This window comes from Nerophis lumbriciformis, linkage group LG27 (assembly GCF_033978685.3).
Source record: "Nerophis lumbriciformis linkage group LG27, RoL_Nlum_v2.1, whole genome shotgun sequence".
Taxonomy (NCBI): Eukaryota; Metazoa; Chordata; class Actinopteri; order Syngnathiformes; family Syngnathidae; genus Nerophis; species Nerophis lumbriciformis.
The window spans coordinates 11,891,378-11,911,216 of record NC_084574.2 but is presented as its reverse complement, the minus strand read 5'-3'; the positions used below and the strand labels follow the sequence as shown (position 1 = coordinate 11,911,216).

The 19,839-nt window shown below is 38.7% G+C and overlaps 1 protein-coding gene across 1 annotated transcript in view; it reads right to left on the bottom strand.

The window, feature by feature from the left end:
• Window positions 1-11,565: 11,565 nt before the first annotated feature.
• Window positions 11,566-19,839, bottom strand: part of LOC133570157 (von Willebrand factor A domain-containing protein 7-like) — a 30,817-nt gene continuing 22,543 nt past the window's right edge. The window contains exon 18 of the mRNA XM_061922867.1: window positions 11,566-15,348. Within this exon, the coding sequence (XP_061778851.1) occupies window positions 14,917-15,348 (432 nt within the window). The 3' untranslated portion in view covers window positions 11,566-14,916. The remainder of the gene's footprint in view (window positions 15,349-19,839) is intronic.

Here is a 19,839-nt window from a genome sequence, read left to right as displayed (position 1 = left end):
CCCGAATTTCAGTGCCTCTCCCGAAAATCTCCCGGGACAACCATTCTCCCGATTTTCTCCCGATTTCCAGCCGGACTTAAGGCACGCCCCCTCCAGGTCCGTGCTGACTTGAGTGAGGACAGCCTGTCGTCAACCAAAATGTATCTGTGGTTACTTTTTGGCTGGCCAACGGTTTACGGCAAGTGTGGGAGTCGGTTCTGAAGTATGAAGTAAAGAGACATAACTTCGTCACCTCGCCTGGTTATTGACTCCAACCCAGAATATTACACTGCCCATACCTACGCTCCTTCAAAGGCTGTGCTACTGGCTGCAAAGCATTGCACTTTCAAATACAACAATGAATAGAGTGTGATGTGTGTAAATGTGTTAATAAATGAACACTGAAATTCAAGTATTTATTTTATTTATATGTATATATATATATATATAATAAAATAAATATATATATATATATATATATATGTAGCTAGAATTCACTGAAAGTCAAGTATTTATTTTATTTATATATATATACATATAAATAAAATAAATACTTGAATTTCAGTGAATTCTAGCTATAAATATACTCCCCCGCCCTTAACCCCGCCCCCCCGATCCTGCCCACCTCAACCCCCCCCCAAATCTCCCAAATTTGGAGGTCTCAAGGTTGGCAAGTATGATACCGCTGCCGCTATTACAATACAGCTTATTTCAATCTGCCAGAAAACATTTATTTGGGTAGTGAAGTGACTTAATTGACTCATATTATGTTCAACTTTATGGTGAATGTTCATATCCAAACTTGGAGAAAGCAAACCATCAGGTCGGAGTAAATAATGGTTGAGAAAGAGCCGTAGATGGACATTCGCAAATAACATTACAAACATCTTTGACAAAGCATGATAGAAGATTTCTCTTTTTTTGTCGATTACACCGGATGTGTATTGATTGATTGATTGAAACTTTTATTAGTAGATTGCACAGTTCAGTACATATTCCGTACAATTGACCACTAAATGGTAACACTCGAATACGTTTTTCAACTTGTTTAAGTCGGGGTCCACTTAAATCAATTAATGGTACAAATATATACTATCAGCATAATACAGTCATCACACAAGTTAATCATCAGAGTATATACATTGAATTATTTACATTATTTACAATCCGGGGTGTGGGATGTGGAGGGGGGGTTAGGTTTGGTTGATATCAGCACTTCAGTCATCAACAATTGCATCATCGGAGAAATGGACATTGAAACAGTGTAGGTCTGACTTGGTAGGATATGTACAGCAAGTAGTGGACATAGAGAGAGAGAGATCAGAAAGCATAAGAACAAGTATATACATTTGATTATTTAGATTTGATTATTTACAGTCCGGGGAGGTGGGATGTGGTGGGGGAGGGTGTTAGTCAAGGGTTGTAGTTGCCTGGAGGTGTTCTTTTAGTGCGGTTTTGAAGGAGGATAGAGATGCACTTTCTTTTATACCTGTTGGGAGTGCATTCCATATTGATGTGGCATAGAAGAAGAATGAGATAAGACCTTTGTTAGATCGGAATCTGGGTTTGACGTGGTTAGTGGAGCTCCCCCTGGTGTTGTGGTTATAGCGGTCATTTACGTTCTGGAAGTAGTTTGACATGTACTTCGGTATCAGGGAGGTGTAGCGTATTTTATAGACTAGGCTCAGTGCAAGTTGTTTTACTCTGTCCTGTGAAGCGTAGCGCTATTATTTTGAAGCCGGACGTGTGTGATTGGTATGAGAAAAGCCTGGACATATTTTGACGAAGGTCTCCGATCAAAGTCACTTCAGACTTCCTCTCTGCCGTCTTTTTTTCTGCTGAGCCTTTATTCCATCATACTAAAGCAGATCGAGTAACAATGTACATGTTATGTTATAAATGCAACTGTGTAAATGTTAACTGTAATGTAAACACGGACGTGAAGCTGGCCAGCAGCGTTGGTCTCACGGCAATTGAGTTTCAAGTTTCATTTCTTCAGACACTTAAAACATTTGACATATACAGAGAAGACATTTTTTATTATGCGTATAGTCTGAAATGGAATAAGCAGAACCTAGAGCTTATTACTCCTATCCCAGTATCTTATTCATGACGTTGTACATTTTTTGTTTTCTGTGAATCACAAAACAAAATATGGAAAAGCTCCATCATGGAAATTTTACTTTCTTAGCATCAATTCTCAACATCAATTTTAAAAATGTATTTTTTTTAAATATTTTTCAAATTTAATTTTAGTTCTTGGTCCAATTTATTCCATACATTAATACCAACAAAAGACACACAATACTCGTTCCCACGTACGTTTTTTTTAAACAGTTTTTTCTTTCGGAAAATATAAACAGTCTCGTTTTTGAAACAATCCCTGAATACACACTGGTATTGTTTATGTTATACATAAATTGTGCTGTCTTTAAGTCGGCCAAATCCTTACATTTTAGTGTTTTTTATTTTATGAAGAGCTCATTTGTATGTGCCCTGTAAGACACTTTATTCACAATGTGGATCCCTCTTTTTTAGAATGACACTACTTGGATTATGATTGGTTTTATAATTGTTTACCCACACTTCAAGGCCCTAGGTCATGTAAGGGAGAACCACGGAACAGTATAAAAAAAAAAATATATATATATATATATATATATATATACAGTATATATATATATATATATATATATATATATATATATATATATATATATGTTTTCTTCATTAAACAGTTTTTTGACTTTAGATATTATTGCAAAGTATTTACTTAGCTTTGCCTTGATATAGTTTATATGGGACTTCCAACTGGGCTTCTTTTGTAAAAGTACTCCAAGAAATGTTATTTCATTCACTCTTTCTATCGCAGTATACTTTATTTAAAAAAAATCCTACATACATCAATGGCACAATTTCCAAACACTAAACATTTAGTTTTGTTTAAATTGAGAGTTAACCTGTTTGAATCAAACCACTTCTTTAACAATAATAATTATTTTTCTACTGTATGTGTTATTGTTTCTAAATTGCTACCACAACTAAGTATGTTGGTGTCATCAGCGAAGAAAATAAAAAGTTATGTTTTTTAAACTAAACAAAGATCATTAATATACATAAGGAACACAAAAGGACCCAACACTGGCCCCTGTGGAAAAACACAGGTCACTGTCAGCAGCTGGGAATCAGTGCCATTGAAGTGGGCTTACTGGGATCTGTTCTTCCAAGAAATGGCCACTCCTCTAATCTCATATCTGTACAACTTTGGGAGTAGAAATGTATGATTCACTGTATCGAAAACTTTGGTGAGGTCCTTGAACACACCAATAACATATTATTTATTGTCTATGGCAAGAGTGGGCAACCCAAAATGTTGAAAGGGCCATATTGGACCAAAAATACAAAAAAATATACATACCTGGAACCGCAAACATTAAAAGCCTTATATAAGTTTTAAAATGAAGACAACACATTATGTAAGTGTCTATATTAGCTATCATAGCCTACTATCAAAATGACTTTCTGTCGCAAATCTTTGTTGACAGAAATGTTAAAATGTAATATTTATTAATATTTTTACAACATTGGAAAACATTAGTAAAACTGAAGCTTCTCAGAGGGTGAGATAACTCTTGGAAATAACTGCCTTAGAAAGGCCAAAGGTATAGATGTGTGTGTCCAAGTTAAAGGAAATAGCAGGCTGTTTCTTCTAGTGGATTTATTACAATCTTTACAAATGTTTTCTGTGGTCTGGAACAACATAGCACACAGACAACTATCAGAAATGCAGCCAATATTACAAAAATATGCCATGAGACATGCAAATATAATTCAAATACACAGAGGATATAAGTAAAGGAAATTAAATGAGCTCAAATATACCTACAAACGAGGCATAACGATGCAGTATGTACGTACAGCTAGCCTAAATAGCATGTTAGCATTGATTAGCTTGCAGTCATGCACTGACCAAATATGCCTGATTGGCACTCCAACAAGTCCAATAACATAAACAAAGCTCACCTTTGTGCATTCACGTACAGCATAAAAAGTTTGGTGAACAAAATGAGACAAATAGAGTGGCATAAAACACGTCTTTCTGTGGCAGCGTTGCAGAAAGTTGCACATGTAAAAAAAAACTACAGTGAGTTGAAGGGCCGCCAAATTTGGTAGGACAAAACGGCGCTCGCCAAATACTCTCATCAGTGAAGCATGTTTAATACAAACAGTGGGATTTCTAACAATTAGGAAGGTTTGTCTTCCTACAGAAACCACATTAAAACAAAACATTTACTTTTTCTCCACCTTTTTCACATTTTCATACATTTTTGAAAAAGCTCCAGGGAGCCGCTAGGGTGGCACTAACGGGCCGCGGGTTGCCAACCCCCGGTCTATGGCATAAGGTTAATGCTTTTTATTTTGACCCTTTTTTTTTTGGCTGCATCCGAAGTTTTGGACGCCTCCGTTCGCAGAGTTTTGCAGTCTGACTTTGTTATGACGTCACAGCAAGGTGGACAGCCTTAGCGCTAAAAAATCTGGGAGGACTCTGCCCTCCTGAAAGGGAAAATACTGATATCCCTTTAATGTGCCTTGCGTTTCAATTGTACACCATAAATAAACGTGCCTTGTTGTTTCCTGGGGAAGCAGCAGCCAAATAAAAGAAGTCACAGATTAGACAATTTCCTGTAGTTAATTGTGAAGTAACGTTCCATACTTGAAATATGCAGGAGGTCTCCAATATACTGTATGGTATGTTTATTTTCTAATATTAAATAAATATTGAATGGCCATGAAAAGTAATCTGAATCTAATTACCTTGAGATGAGCTCTTTGTTCACAAAAGTTTTCAGTACATTCCAAAGGTTGCACTCAGGTGGAGAGTGATCTGTGTTACCTGCGTTATCCGCAGGTTTCCAGAGTGTTGGTGCCTATGTGCTTTTGTTTATAAGTGTACCAGTGACGGCAACAGAATAACAACCTTGCACACACCCTAACGGGTGTTAATGTCTTTAATCGAATTCCTCCATAATTACCTTTTATCAAAGAACCACCCCCTTTTTGTCTAATTACACAGATACAACATGCAAGGTTCACACTTCCTGAAGTCCCAAAAAGCCATCAAGCCAGTTGCTTTGATGCGTAAAATGTTGTTTATTTAAACAACCTAAAATAAAGCAACACTTTGTAAGACTATACACAGGCAGGTTTAGTGAAAAATGCCCACTTTTGTCAAAAATACTTCCCCAGGAATGACGCAGAGGGAAGTGGGGAAGAAAAAGGCAAAACCAGCCTAAAATGTGAAAAATGCATAATCATGTCAAAAATACCTACCCGGGTTTGAGTTCCATAAGTCAGGGGAAGAGCCCAAAAGAGGAAACATTTCAAAAATAAACCCAGGAATGATGCACAGGGAAGCGAGGAAGAAGAGGGAGAAAACAGCCCAAAATGTGAAAAATGTCCAATACTGTCAAAAATACTTCCCTGGGTTTGAGTTCCATAAGTCAAGGGAAGAGCCCAAATAAAGAAAAAGGTAAAAAAAAAAAAACACGTGACGCACAGGGAAGCGGGGAAGAAAAGGGAGAAAACAAAGCACAATGTGAAAAATGCCCAATAATGTCAAAAGTAAGTCAGGGGAAGAGCCTATACGAGGGAAAATGTCAAAAATAAAACCAGGAATGACGCACAAGAAAGCAAGGAAGAAAAGGGAAACAACAGCCCAAAATGTGAAAAATGCCCGGGTTTGAGTTCCATAAGTCAGGGGAAGAGCCCAAATGAGGAAAAATGTCAAAAATACACCCAGGAATGACACACAGGGAAGTGGGGAAGAAAAAGGCAAAACCAGCCTAAAATGTGAAAAATGCCCTGGTTTGAGTTTCATAAGTCAGAGGAAGTGCCCAAATGAGGAAAAATGTCAAAAATACGCCCAGGAATGACGCAGAGGGAAGTGGGGAAGAAAAAGGCAAAACCAGCCTAAAATGTGAAAAATGCATAATCATGTCAAAAATACCTACCCGGGTTTGAGTTCCATAAGTCAGGGGAAGAGCCCAAAAGAGGAAACATTTCAAAAATAAACCCAGGAATGATGCACAGGGAAGCAAGGAAGAAAAGGGAGAAAACAGCCCAAAATGTGAAAAATTTCCACTATTGTCAAAAATACTTCCCCGGGTTTGAGTTCCATAAGTCAGGGGAAGAGCCCAAATGAGGAAAAATGTCAAAAATACACCCAGGAATGACGCACAGGGAAGTGGGGAAGAAAAAGGCAAAACCAGCCTAAAATGTGAAAAATGCCCTGATTTGAGTTTCATAAGTCAGAGGAAGTGCCCAAATGAGGAAAAATGTCAAAAATACACCCAGGAATGACGCAGAGGGAAGTGGGGAAGAAAAAGGCAAAACCAGCCTAAAATGTGAAAAATGCATAATCATGTCAAAAATACCTACCCGGGTTTGAGTTCCATAAGTCAGGGGAAGAGCCCAAAAGAGGAAACATTTCAAAAATAAACCCAGGAATGATGCACAGGGAAGCGAGGAAGAAAAGGGAGAAAACAGCCCAAAATGTGAAAAATTTCCACTATTGTCAAAAATACTTCCCCGGGTTTGAGTTCCATAAGTCAGGGGAAGAGCCCAAATGAGGAAAAATGGCAAAAATACACCCAGGAATGACGCAGAGGGAAGTGGGGAAGAAAAAGGCAAAACCAGCCTAAAATGTGAAAAATGAATAAACATGTCAAAAATACCTACCCGGGTTTGAGTTTCATAAGTCAGGGGAAGAGCCCAAAAGAGGAAACATTTCAAAAATAAACCCAGGAATGATGCACAGGGAAGCGGGGAAGAAAAGGGAGAAAACAACGCAAAATGTGAAAAATGCCCAATGCTGTCAAAAAAAGAGTTCCATTAGTCAAGGGAAGAGCCCAAATGAGGAAAAATGTCAAAATGACGCAGAGGGAAACAGGGAAGAAAAAGGTCAAACCAGCCTAAAATATTTACAGAAAATAAGATGTCACTGCTACAAAGTTAAACACTAATGTGGGACTAACGTGATAGAACACTTTTTTATTTTGTTCAGTGTCAAAGATCTCGATTTGACGTTCATGTCCTAGGAGGGATTCAGGTCCATCCATCCATCCATTTTCTACCGCTTATTCCCTTTGGGGTCGCGGGGGGCGCTGGAGCCTATCTCAGCTACAATCGGGCGGAAGGCGGGGTACACCCTGGACAAGTCGCCACCTCATCGCAGGGCCAACACAGATAGACAGACAACATTCACACTCACATCCACACACTAGGGACCATTTAGTGTTGCCAATCAACTTATCCCCAGGTGCATGTCTTTGGAGGTGGGAGGAAGCCGGAGTACCCGGAGGGAACCCACGCAGTCACGGGGAGAACATGCAAACTCCACACAGAAAGATCCCGAGCCCGGGATTGAACCCAAGACTACTCATGACCTTCGTATTGTGAGGCAGATGCACTAACCCCTCTGCCACCGTGAAGCCCAGATTCAGGTCTACTCAAAATATTTTTTTCTTTAGAAAATGGATCATTTGCACTATTGTATGTGTTTGTTAGGATTTGTCGGTCTTGAACCCCAACATGCAGAGACGGCAGGGCCAGCGCAGGTAAACATGACTTTAATGCCAAAAAATATAAGGTGGAAATACGCAGTTACACGCTAAATGATGATTTAGCCCTGGAACAGGTGTTCTCAGATTGCCAATCGGGCACAGGTGTGGGAGACAACGTTGGGGCCAGAGCAGTGAGGCCAAAAGGAAGTAGCACAGAAAATAAGAGCGCTGTAAAGAAAACCACACCAAACAGTCAAGAAAATAATAATTTGGTTTAATAATAATGTCGTTGTCATGATCCGTGCACTCCTGTGTTTGTTTTAGTTGCCATGGGTGCAAATTAGTTGCACCTGCCTCTGATTAGTGTTCGGGACGCTCACCTGCTCCCGGGCACTAATCAGAGAGCTACTTATTCCCTGCTTTTTGCCACACTCAGTCTGGCTTTCTTTTTTTGCGCTATGGATGATTTCTTGCTTCTTTGCTTGTGATTTCTGTGCTAAGATTTGCTTTAACTCCTCGTGCGATCGTGTGAAGCGACTGGGATGACAATCAGCACCTCCAAGTCCGAGTGTATGGTTCTCGCCCGTAAAAGGGTTGAGTGCCATCTTTGGGTTGGGGAGAAGACTCTGCCTCACACTGCAAAAAGTCAGTGTTCAAAAACAAGAAAAAAACAACAAAAATCAGGGGTATTTTATTTGAACTAAGCAAAATTATCTGCCAATAGAACAAGAAAATTCGGCTTGTCAAGACTTTCCAAAACAAGTAAAATTAGCTAACCTCAATGAACCCAAAAATACCTTAAAATAAGTATATTCTCACTAATAACAAGTGCACTTTTCTTGGTAGAAAGAAAAAAATTAGACCTTTTTGCTCAATATGTTGAAAAATATTCTTAAATGAAGTAAATGCTAGTGCCATTATCTTGACATAATGATATGCGCTCGGCATTACATTTCTTGAAACCAGCAAACTTATACTAAAAACTAGTTAATTGTTCTTAATGTAAAGGCAACAAGGCAACTGCTTGTTACTCTCCTAGCCGCTCAGGCAAATCATATTGTTTAAAGATGCATTTTTCCATCGATAACATGACATCATCGCGCCAAGTGTGTGCTCTTTCAGTCAATTTGTGCGCATATATATAAAAACATTTTAATTGTAATTTTGAAGAATTTATCTGAATGTGCATAAACTATTTCTGTTCAAAATTGTTTGAAATGTTAAATGTTTAAATATTAACTGTCAGTTTGCTGTACTGTGCCAACTGTACTACTATATGAGTACGTATTTTCTCTTGTTTCATTGAAAATAAAACAGCAAAGTGCATTTGGCTGTCATCTGTTTTAATTATGAGACACATTCAAGGTTTTTTTCACGCTTGAAGTAAGAAATTATTACTTTAAAAATGTAGTTTTATACTTATGAGTGTTGATGACACAGCTTTGCAACAGTTGATATTCTAGTTTCAAGCATGTTTTACTCAATATAGCTCATAAAATCTCAGCAACAAGCTGTAATATCTTACTGGGATCAATTAGGACCGAAATCTTTACAACAAGTAAAACACTCTAACATAAAATCTGCTTAGTGAGAAGAATTATCTTATCAGACAGAAAATAAGCAAATATCACCCTTATTTGACAAATGTCATCTTACTTGGATTTCAGTTTTTGCAGTGTATGTGTCGGAGTCTTGTTCACGAGTGAGGGGTAGAGTCAGAGGTGTGGACTCGAGTCACATGACTTGGACTCGAGTCAGACTCGAGTCATGAATTTGATGACTTTAGACTCGACTTGACAAAATGTAAAAAGACTTGCAACTCGACTTAGACTTTAACATCAATGACTTGTGACTTCACTTGGACTTGAGCCTTTTGAATTGACATGACTTGACATGACTTGCTACTTTCCCCAAAACCCAAAGATGAAAATCCGTATTTTTCATTGTGTACTTGTCTATCAGCGTTGCGTGTGTCAGCTGGTGTGCTCTCGGTACAACAGCCAATCAAATTAGATCTACTTTGTTTTCATCACACAGCATTCATCCAATCAAATTGCAGGACAACCAACGAAGAAGACATGTCCAAACCACACGCCAGTGAACAAAAAATGATGCCTAAAATAATTTCGTTTGGGTATAAAAATTACGAGGTGGTCAACACAAAACAGTTTGCAGTATGCAACACATGCGGTTCGAAAATTACTGATGGAGAGGCAACAACTTCCAACTTCGTCTGGCATTTGAAGTTGCACAAAGAACGGTAAGTTTTGAATGTAAGATAACGTTTATTGGCTAAGTAACGTGACTTTTATTTGCTGTGTAGTTAAATCAGTGAGGCTGTAAACTCACTGCTAACGTTGTAACGTTATTGCAAACACGGGAATCTGTTGCAGTTCACTACCTTATTCATACTTTTTGTTCAGTGATTTTTTTAAGCAGGGTTACGTTAGTCAATATATCACACGTAACGTTAGACGGCGGTCAGCAGCATCGCGTATTTTAGCCACCTAAAAAAAAGACAAAAATAGTAAAATAAAGGTCAGTTAAAATGTATACTATATTATGAATATGTGTACCGTTTTAGCTAGCTTTCTGACATACTGTTGGTTGTTTACCTCAGTGGTCCCCAACCACCGGGCTGCGGCCCGGTACTGGTCCGTGGATCGATTGGTATCGGGCCGCACACAAATTTTATTTTTATTTTTATTTTTTATTTTTTAATTAAATCAACATAAAAAACACAAGATACACTTACAAGTAGTGCACCAACCCAAAAAAACTCTCTCCCCCTTTTGTTCTGGGCATTGAACATGAAGACTCTTCCTTCACTGTTCCGAGTGGCCATGAGAGTCTTGGCAGTGCCTGCCTCCAGTGCTCCAGTGGAGCGAGTTTTCAGCCATGGTGGCATCATACTACGCCCCCATCGTGCACAAATGACTGACAGACTCTTGGCTAATTTGGTCTTTTGCAAATGCAATGCAGCATAGGGCCCTGACATATAAAAAGTACAACTTTTTTGTTATGTTCACGTATATGTCATGTTTTTTCAATGTTAACACTTTTGTACAAATAAGTACATTTGCACTTTATTTTTCAATGTGTTTGTTCTGTAAAGGAATGAGTTAATGTTTAAAATGACTGGCTAATAGTGCTATTATAAAGTGCAATGTCAGCACAATTTTCTTTCCTGCAATTTAAAATGCACTTGTTTTAATAAATAAATACAGCATTTGAAAAACATACACAATCTGTGTTAATATATTAGTCTGTGGTTAAAAGGACTTGAAAGGACTCGAAACTCAAAATGCAGGACTTAGGACTTGACTTGAGACTTTCCAGTCTTGACTTTGGACTTGACTCGGGGCTTGCCTGTCTTGACTCGGGACTTGACTCTGACTTGAGGGCAAAGACTTGAGACTTACTTGTGACTTGCAAAACAATGACTTGGTCCCACCTCTGGGTAGAGTAGATCGTGAGATCGACAGGTGCGGCGTCTTCAGTAATGCGGACGCTGTATCGATCCGTTGTGGTTAAGAAGGAGCTGAGCCGGAAGGCAAAGCTCTCAATTTACCGGTCTATCTACGTTCCCATCCTCACCTATGGCCATGAGCTTTGGTTTATGACCGAATGGACAAGATAACGGGTACAAGCGGCCGAAATGAGCTTCCTCCGCCGGGTGGCGGGGCTCTCCCTTAGAGATAGGGTGAGAAGCTCTGTCATCCGGGGGGAGCTCAAAGTAAAGCCGCTGCTCCTCCACATCGAGAGGAGCCAGATGAGGTGGTTTGGGCATCTGGTCAGAATTTCGGAATATGTGTTTTCATGCGCTACATTCCGAATGACTATTGGCGTAAACCACACGTCTCTGAAATATTGATCTGAATGTGTGTGATTCCGAATGGCGTGTTTACATGAAGAATTTTTACTCCAATTAAGCTTTTAATCCGATTAAATGTGTCCATGTGCACTACTGTAACACGTAACTTTTTGTGTAAAAAATAATGACAATCACAAAAATAGACAGTATATGATATGTGTCTTTATTGAAATCTTTCAAGAAACACAACATCCTCTTTTTGCTCAATTTCCAGCTAGAAGATCAATGTCTCACCAATATCCAATCTATATCAGTACTTGAAAGTTTGTTTACCGTATTATCTAGACCAAGCCTGGGCAATTATTTTGACTCGGGGGGGCCAAATTTAGAGGGAAAAAATGTGTCTGGGGGCCGGTATATCTGATTTTTAGGAACACTAATACAAAATCTCACAATGTCTGATTGAATGCTAAAAACATCATGACAGACCGCATGAAAAAACGGAATGGAATTTTAAATTTTTTTACTGAATGAGAATGTACATGTAAATAAAGAATGTGGGATTTACAATATTAACTATGAACGATAAAACACTGACTATTGACAACATGTGAAGGTCACACCACCTCTCGATCGACATATTTTACAATCAAGCGAAACGCAACAAAAATGCAACAAACAGCGAAATATGAACGCGAAGGGTAAAAAAAAAATCTGATACATCTGATATATCACTAAGCTTTAGAACTTTCTTGTAAAAATCTCCTTCCGCGTCTGTCTCTGACACCCGGATTTCAGGCTGGCCTCTGTGGAAACGCTCCCCACCCACACTGCTTGGTGCCTCGTCTGAGCTGCTGTGACGTCGATTACCATAGTAACTAATTAGATGTATGTATGTAACTAGTATATCATGCAAAAGCACAGATTCCAACCATTGAAATACTTTGTATAGTTCAAGACTTACGGTCATTAGAAAACATCTCTGCACATCATAATGGCAGCTACAGTTTCCTTCTTAAAGATCTAAAAAAAATTATTTGGGAATGTCCGCCGGGCCAGATTGAAAAGCTTAACGGGCCACGTGCAGCCCCCAGGCCTTAATTTGTTATTTTCCTTTTTTTAACCAAGCTTTGAACCCTGCGGATTATACGAAGGTGCGGCTAATCTATGAATTTTTCTTCGCTAGGCTAAATTAAGGAATTAGGATTAGGCAAACAACATACCTGCCAACTACTCCGGTTTTCCCGTAATTAGTACGGTTTTCATCAACTTATTCCGGGTTACGGTTGCAGTGATAAAAAATACGGTTTTTCATTAATTAAAAAAAAATATATTTTTAAAAGTTTTATTCACGAAATCGCGTAACAACAATGACAATCGATACTGCTTCCCGTTACTTCCTATCGAGCCATTCCGAATGCCATGCGCGAGGCTATTTATAGCACCGCTGCCAAGCACGAGGCACCTGTTGCCATTGTTTCCAAACGAGCGAACGATCATGGAATCAGCCGGAGAAAAATCGCAAAGGAGTCTTAAACCGAAAAGAAAACTGCAGTCATTCCGTGAAGAATATTCAAAAGCCTATCCGGGAATAATTATCCGTTCCAAAAAGGGTGAAAACTACGCGAATTGCACCTAGTGCAGACAAGATTTTTCAATCGGACGCGGAGGAATTAGCGATGTAAAAGACCACGTTGGGACAAAAAAACACAAGTCTAATGCCGTTGCTAGCGATACAAGTGGAAAACTTTCAACGTTTTTCGTCGCCCTTATCATAAAGTTACCATATAATTTTTGCAGTATGATCAATCTGATAGAATACATTTGGATTTTAGCCACAAAAAGGTAATGACACCAATGTTATCTATTGGAATTGTTTAGTACTGTTATACTGTTAAAAGTGTTTGTACTATTTATGCTTTCAAGTCCAAGTTGAAGAAATCTTGTTAAATGTTGACAGCATAACTACCAAAATACAGAATTATGTCCTTAATATTTTTGCAGTGCTATTTCTGTTGAAAAGTTCAAATGATTACATTAGAGATGTGATGTGCCACGTTTCAAGTGTCTGATGGCTTAAATTAATTTTCATTAATTTTTCATATTTTGAATTCTTTTGAAAGGCTTACAAAAAAACTACATTTGAATTGTAATTCCATGCTATTGACAGGACTATTAATTTTAATGAAGTTAGCTTACCATGTTTACAGTATGATAATTGTGATATAAATGTGAATTTTAGGCACAGAATATTTTTTACAATTGAACAAGGCAGTAGATTATACAAGCTTGGACAGAAAGTTAATAATGACACCACATTTTTTTAAATGGAATTGTTTAGTACTGTTTTACCATTTGTTTACTGTAAAAAGTGTTTATACTGTTTATACTTTCAATTAACAAATTGAAGTCTTGTGAAAGGTTGACAGGATAACTGGCATTAACTGTCAAAATAATTTCAAACTATTGAAGTTAGCTTACAGAATAAACATGTCAATCAACCCATATGATTTTTGCTGTAATATTTTTGTTTTCAAAAGTCACTGTGACTGATAGAAAAGTGATGGTTTTAGCAACATTTTAACCTGTCTGAATGCTAATAATCATTTTGCGTCGGGGGGTGAACCCCCCACCAGGACTTTGTCCTGGACCTACCGGGGCCTGCGGCCCCTGGACCCTGGCTACTAGGTTTTTCTGATTTCAAAAGTTGGCAGGTATGAAACAATGTACTGAAATGAACCAATTTAAGAAACTGTTCAATTTTAAAGTGTTCACAATTTACAAGGAAGACGAATCCTGATAAGCATCGTCAACCTTATTTAAAAAAAGGAGAAAATCTTATTCATATCATAAAGAATGAATAAAGACAGCAATGACTTTTCTGTTTTGTTTGATCAGTCGTTTTACAGGAACCATTTGGAAACAATTAGCGTATCTAAATAATTTTAAAAAAAAATTTTCAATATAGATATCTCATTTTACATTTATAGTCGAGTGCGGCTAATAAAAATAAAAATAAAGTTTTCTTCCAAAATTCAGTGGGTGCGCCTTATATACCGGTGCGGCTTATAGTCCTGAAAATACGGTATATTGTGTTTATTTACCAGATTTTCACCACTGCAAACACCATCCATATTAATAAATATCTTAAATGAATATCTTGCTGATTCTGTTGATCAAAACTCATTACCTTTTTAGATTCAGACTTTTATAAGCAGTTCTTATATTGATCGGGTGTTGTTTTTTTTTTTACCTTGTGCGGGTGTACAATAAATTATGATGCGGTAAGTTAGGGTAGTAAAATGTATTGGTAATTCCATGACAGTGATTTTTTTCTTACTGGTTTTCCTTTGATTAATCAAACTATAACTACCAACATATGGCATCAATAGTACAATACAAATCCATACACTCAATCAAGAATCGCAATATAATATAATTTGATTCCCTTACAGCTTCAGTATAGTAAATGTTCAAATGTTTAAAGTAGTTAATTTTTGTATTATAATTTAAGATACACATGTTATATACTGTATGTATAAATCCTTCCCTGCATCCCTTTTATTTCCAAAGTGGGAGTAGTACAGCGGTAATCCACAGACCATATGACGTGCTGAGAGTGTGCCCCCCAGTGGACGTAACATTCATGGTTACATTAGCCGTAGTAACAGGTGCAACTGTGGTGGACTCTCTGACCTGGCCCACACAAAAGCCCACGTTTCCAACGTTGTCCACGGCAGACAGCTGTACTCTGCTTGCACAGCAGGAGGCCACGTAGGAGACCACGGTGATGTTCTCGCCCCCCGGTCCGACTAGTGTGCTCATGTTGAGGGTGCCGTTCCCTTCACGGAGGGCGATGCTTTCAATGCCCGTCCCATTGACGCCGTCGGTCACGTTGGCCACAAACTCCCACTGGGAGGCGGCACATAGTGAGGACGTACAGTTGGTGGATGTACTGACCCCCTGGCACACTGGTCCTTTGACGTCAGTCGCCTGGAGGACGGAGAGAAGAGGAGTGAACGAGTAATATGTAAACACATGTCCTTAAAGGACCTATAGTAGTGGTTCTTAACCTTGTTGGAGGTACTGAACCCCACCAGTTTCATATGCGCAACCCTTCTTTAGTGAAAAATAAAATGTTTTTTTTCTTAATTTAATCTTAATTTATAAATATTAATCATGAAATGATGTTACCGGTATTATATTAAAGAAATACTAATAAAGATGTATTTTTCAAACAGAAAGTTACAGGAATGTACACATGATCCCATGTTTACATCTCATTGTGCAACATGTGAATGTTTTAGTGGGAACTAAAAACTACAAATTATTTTCAAAGCAGAACCCCCACCCAGACATACAATACTAGTACACAGCTCATGAAAAAGAATATGTTGTGTTACTGTTACTGTTATTTTAGAAAATAATCCCATGGAAATTACTGCTGTCATTTGATTATAGTAATAAAACATTTAACTTGGTATTTAGTCAGGTTTGGGACAGGTGTGCTGCTGGTGTGGCCACAGTGTGCACTTCTAAGTTAAAGTACCAATGATTGTCACACACAAGGTGTGGTGAAATTTGTCCTCTGCATTTGACCCATCACCCTTGTTCACCCCCTGGGAAGTGAGGGGAGCAGTGGGCAGCAGCGGTGCCACGCCCGGGAATCATTTTTGGTGATTCAACCCCCAATTCCAACCCTTGATGCTGAGTGCCAAGCAGGGAAATAATTGGTCCCATTTTTATAGTCTTTGGTATGACTCGGCCGGGGTTTAAACTCACAACCTACCGATCTCAGGGCGGACACTCTAACCACTAGGCCACTGAGTAGGTCCACGCATATGGAAAATTAGAGGGAACATTGTTTGGGGGGTATCCATAATACGACGATAGGGAGAAGTTTTTATTCACACGATGAGTCGGGTGTGTCCTTACCTCCGCCGAACCCCTGAGGCCGACTCCCCGAACCCCTAGGGTTCGATTGAACCCAGGTTAAGAACCACTGACCTATAGCATCCAGATAACTCAAATGTCTCTAAAAAGTTATTTTAATGTATATTTTGCACCAGAAAATGAATCTGGCAGTCACAATGAGTTTTTGGGTAATGAGTAGCTACATAACTGTACTTGGAACGCCCCCTTTACATCGGCATACTGGACATGCCGTCCCTTCTTGGTGTGACGTCGTCTACAAAACTATAGCCCATTTTCCCCGCATAGACGGTGTGGGTAAAATACATTTTGGTACAACACTAGTTTATGATATCAATACTATTAAGCACAAGTGGGAGTAAGTCAATGTATTGCAAGTCTTAAGTACATTGATCAGTGGCCTTGTGGTTAGAGTGCCCGCCCTGAGATCGGTAGGTTCGAGTCATACCAAAGAATATATAAATGGGAGCCATTACCTCCCTGCTTGGCACTCAGCATCAAGGGTTGGAATTGGGGGTTAGATCACCAAAATGATTCCCAGGCGCGGCCACCGCTGCTGCTCACTGCTCCCCTCACCTCCCAGGGGGTGATCAAGGGTCAAATGCAGAGGATAATTTCACCACACCTAGTTTGTGTGTGTGTGTGTGTGTGTGTGTGTGTGTGTGTGTGTGTGTGTGTGTGTGTGTGTGTGTGTGTGTGTGTGTGTGTGTGTGTGTGTGTGACTATCAGTGGTACTTTAACTTTTATCTTTATTATGTCTTAAGCGTTTAATCCAGTCAAGTCTGGAGACAAGACAGGTCAAGCCAAGTCCTGGGTAAGTATTAGACATGTTGAGTTAAGTCGCTGTCTTGGTATGTCAAGTCCTTCCAAGTCATTGACACTATTACAGTAATCAGGGGTGTCAAACTCATTTTAGCTCAGGGGCCGCATGGAGGAATATCTGTGCACACGCGGCCAGGACTATTAAAATCATGGCATTAAAACTAAAAAATAAATTCTTTGTCTTACTTTGGCCAAAAATAGAACAAACACATTCTGAAAATATTACAATAAAAGTATAGAAAAAAATACCGGCATAGGTAAAGTTTAGATCCATGAAGGAAAGAAGAAAGTGAATTAATGTTTATAACTGGATAAATTTACATGTGCATAAAAATGTGTTTTCTTTTGTATTATTTTTTTTTAATGAATTAAGTAACGTTTGTGACAACCTTTTTTCCAAAACACAATGTGAGATATACCAGGATAATGCATACATTTAGCATTTGTTTTCAAAACGGTTACAAAAAAGTACAACCCCAAAAATGTACTGTGGGACCCCATTTTTATGACTTGATGGGGACCCCATTTTGAAAATTCCTAGCGCCAACACTGATGGAGTATTGGTGCGTGCAAAACAGCAGCAGGCAGCTGTGGCCTGCGGGCCTAATACTAATCAACTATCATCCCACGGGCCAGATCCACATCGGCAGTAAGTCATCACTGGGGCTCGATTAACATGCCACTTTACTGAACCGTGATTAAATCGATTGGATTTACCATTCTTATGTACAAGACATTCTTAATCATAATTAATCCTGACTCACCTGAAATTAGGTGATAATTCGCTTGTTTTAAGATAATTAAAGTGAAGGCAGGGACGTGAGAGTCATTACACACAAAACTGTTTTTTTGTGATGTGTTTATTGGTAATTATTCGCCCCACTGTTAGTTACTAGTTAGTATGTGTTTTACTTTTACTTTTGTTTTTTTGTGTGGTGTTGTAATTTCGTGGAACCGTGAATTTAGACTGCTTGTGAAGTCTGTGTTTTGCAGCTTGTCTGCAGCTAATATCAAATTTGGATGCTAAGGATTTTTTTTTTTACAATGACAAGAAATATTTAAACATTAGTGTCATAGGCTATCTTTAATATTTATTTGCGGTTTCTGGGACATGACCTGGCGGTTATTCTGCTACGTAAATTTGACACGTGGGCAAGATCTTCACAGTTATTTCGACTTTGTATTCAAATCTAATTTTACCTACTACAGCCAAGGACACATTTGTGGAACACTGTCACCTAGTCTCTCGAGTCTTAAGAAGTTGCGATTGCTAAAGTCTGAGTCAAGTCAAGAGTCAGTGATGTCAAAGTCCAAGTGACGTCGTCTACAAAACTATAGCCCATTTTCCCCGCATAGACGGTGTGGGTAAAATACATTTTGGTACCGGTACCAAAATATTGGTATCGGGACAACACTAGTTTACGATATCAATACTATTAAGCACAAGTGGGAGTAAGTCAATGTATTGCAAGTCTTAAGTACATTGATCAGTGGCCTTGTGGTTAGAGTGCCCGCCCTGAGATCGGTAGGTCGAGTCATACCAAAGACTCTGGAACAATCTCCCTCTCCATGTGAGACAGGCCCCTTCTTTGGCTATTTTTAAGACCCTTCTTAAAACCCATTTTTATTCACTGGCTTTTAACCCAGCATGAGACTTTGAACTGTTTTTAGCTTTTAACTTTTTGAACTGTTTTTAACTTTTAAACTGTTTTTATCTAACAAACTGTTCTTAGGGTAATTTATATTTGCTTTTTAATTGTGTATTTTTATTTCTGTTTTAAATGTTATTTTTTAGTCTGTCCTTTGCCTCTATTTCTTTGTGGTGTACAGCGCTTTGTTTTTCAACTGTGCTTGTTTTTAAAGGGCTTTATAGATAAAGTTGATATGGTATGGTATGGTAAGTGGAGTTGCAGGTCTTTGATGATACTGCGTTGTTAAGTCAAGTCCAAAGTAATCAAAACTGCAACTGGAAGACACCACTGTGGCAAAGAGTGACAAAAACCTGTAATGTCATGCAATCTGCAGAATACTTTTGTGCAGGTTCTGACTTAGTCTTTGTCCTCTTGAGGATATTTAGTTCATTCCAAACAAACTGTGCGCAAAAATAACATGATGCTACCAAAACCCCAGTGGTGTGCGGTCAGGGCCAGCAAGGCCTTCTCTGCTGGCCTAACATAACCAGAAATCATGATCATAATTAAAGATAACATTATTTTTTCATTTACTTTCCCTTAATATCTAAAAGTATTGATATTCTCTTCATGTCACATTATGCTCCTTCCAGTGCTGTTGTTTTTAGTTTTAGTTTGTATCCAATCAGAATTCAGCTAGCTTATGTTGCCATGGTGTTCGAAGTCTGCCAGAGGCCTTCAGAATCAACAATGCGGGCGTCATACGGTTGATAGACAGTTGCGATAGCCAATCAGATCACACGTTGTTGACAGTAGCTTTTCTGTTACAACTAACCGGAAGTTGCATAAGCCAAGCAGAGACATTTACGGTATATGTTTTAATTGCTGATGCATTTTAATTGATTTTTAAATGTGCCTGAAAATAACCCGTTTTGTACACTGTTGACGTGATTCAATGGTCAGTAGGGCGTAAATGTGTTTCTGTACAGTATTTCTCCAGCAATGGTCATGTGGTGACATAAATTATGGTATTTTGAGAGGTAATCATTGAAGTCGGACATCACTGAAGGCCTAGGTGGGAAACGCAGAGCCTGCCACT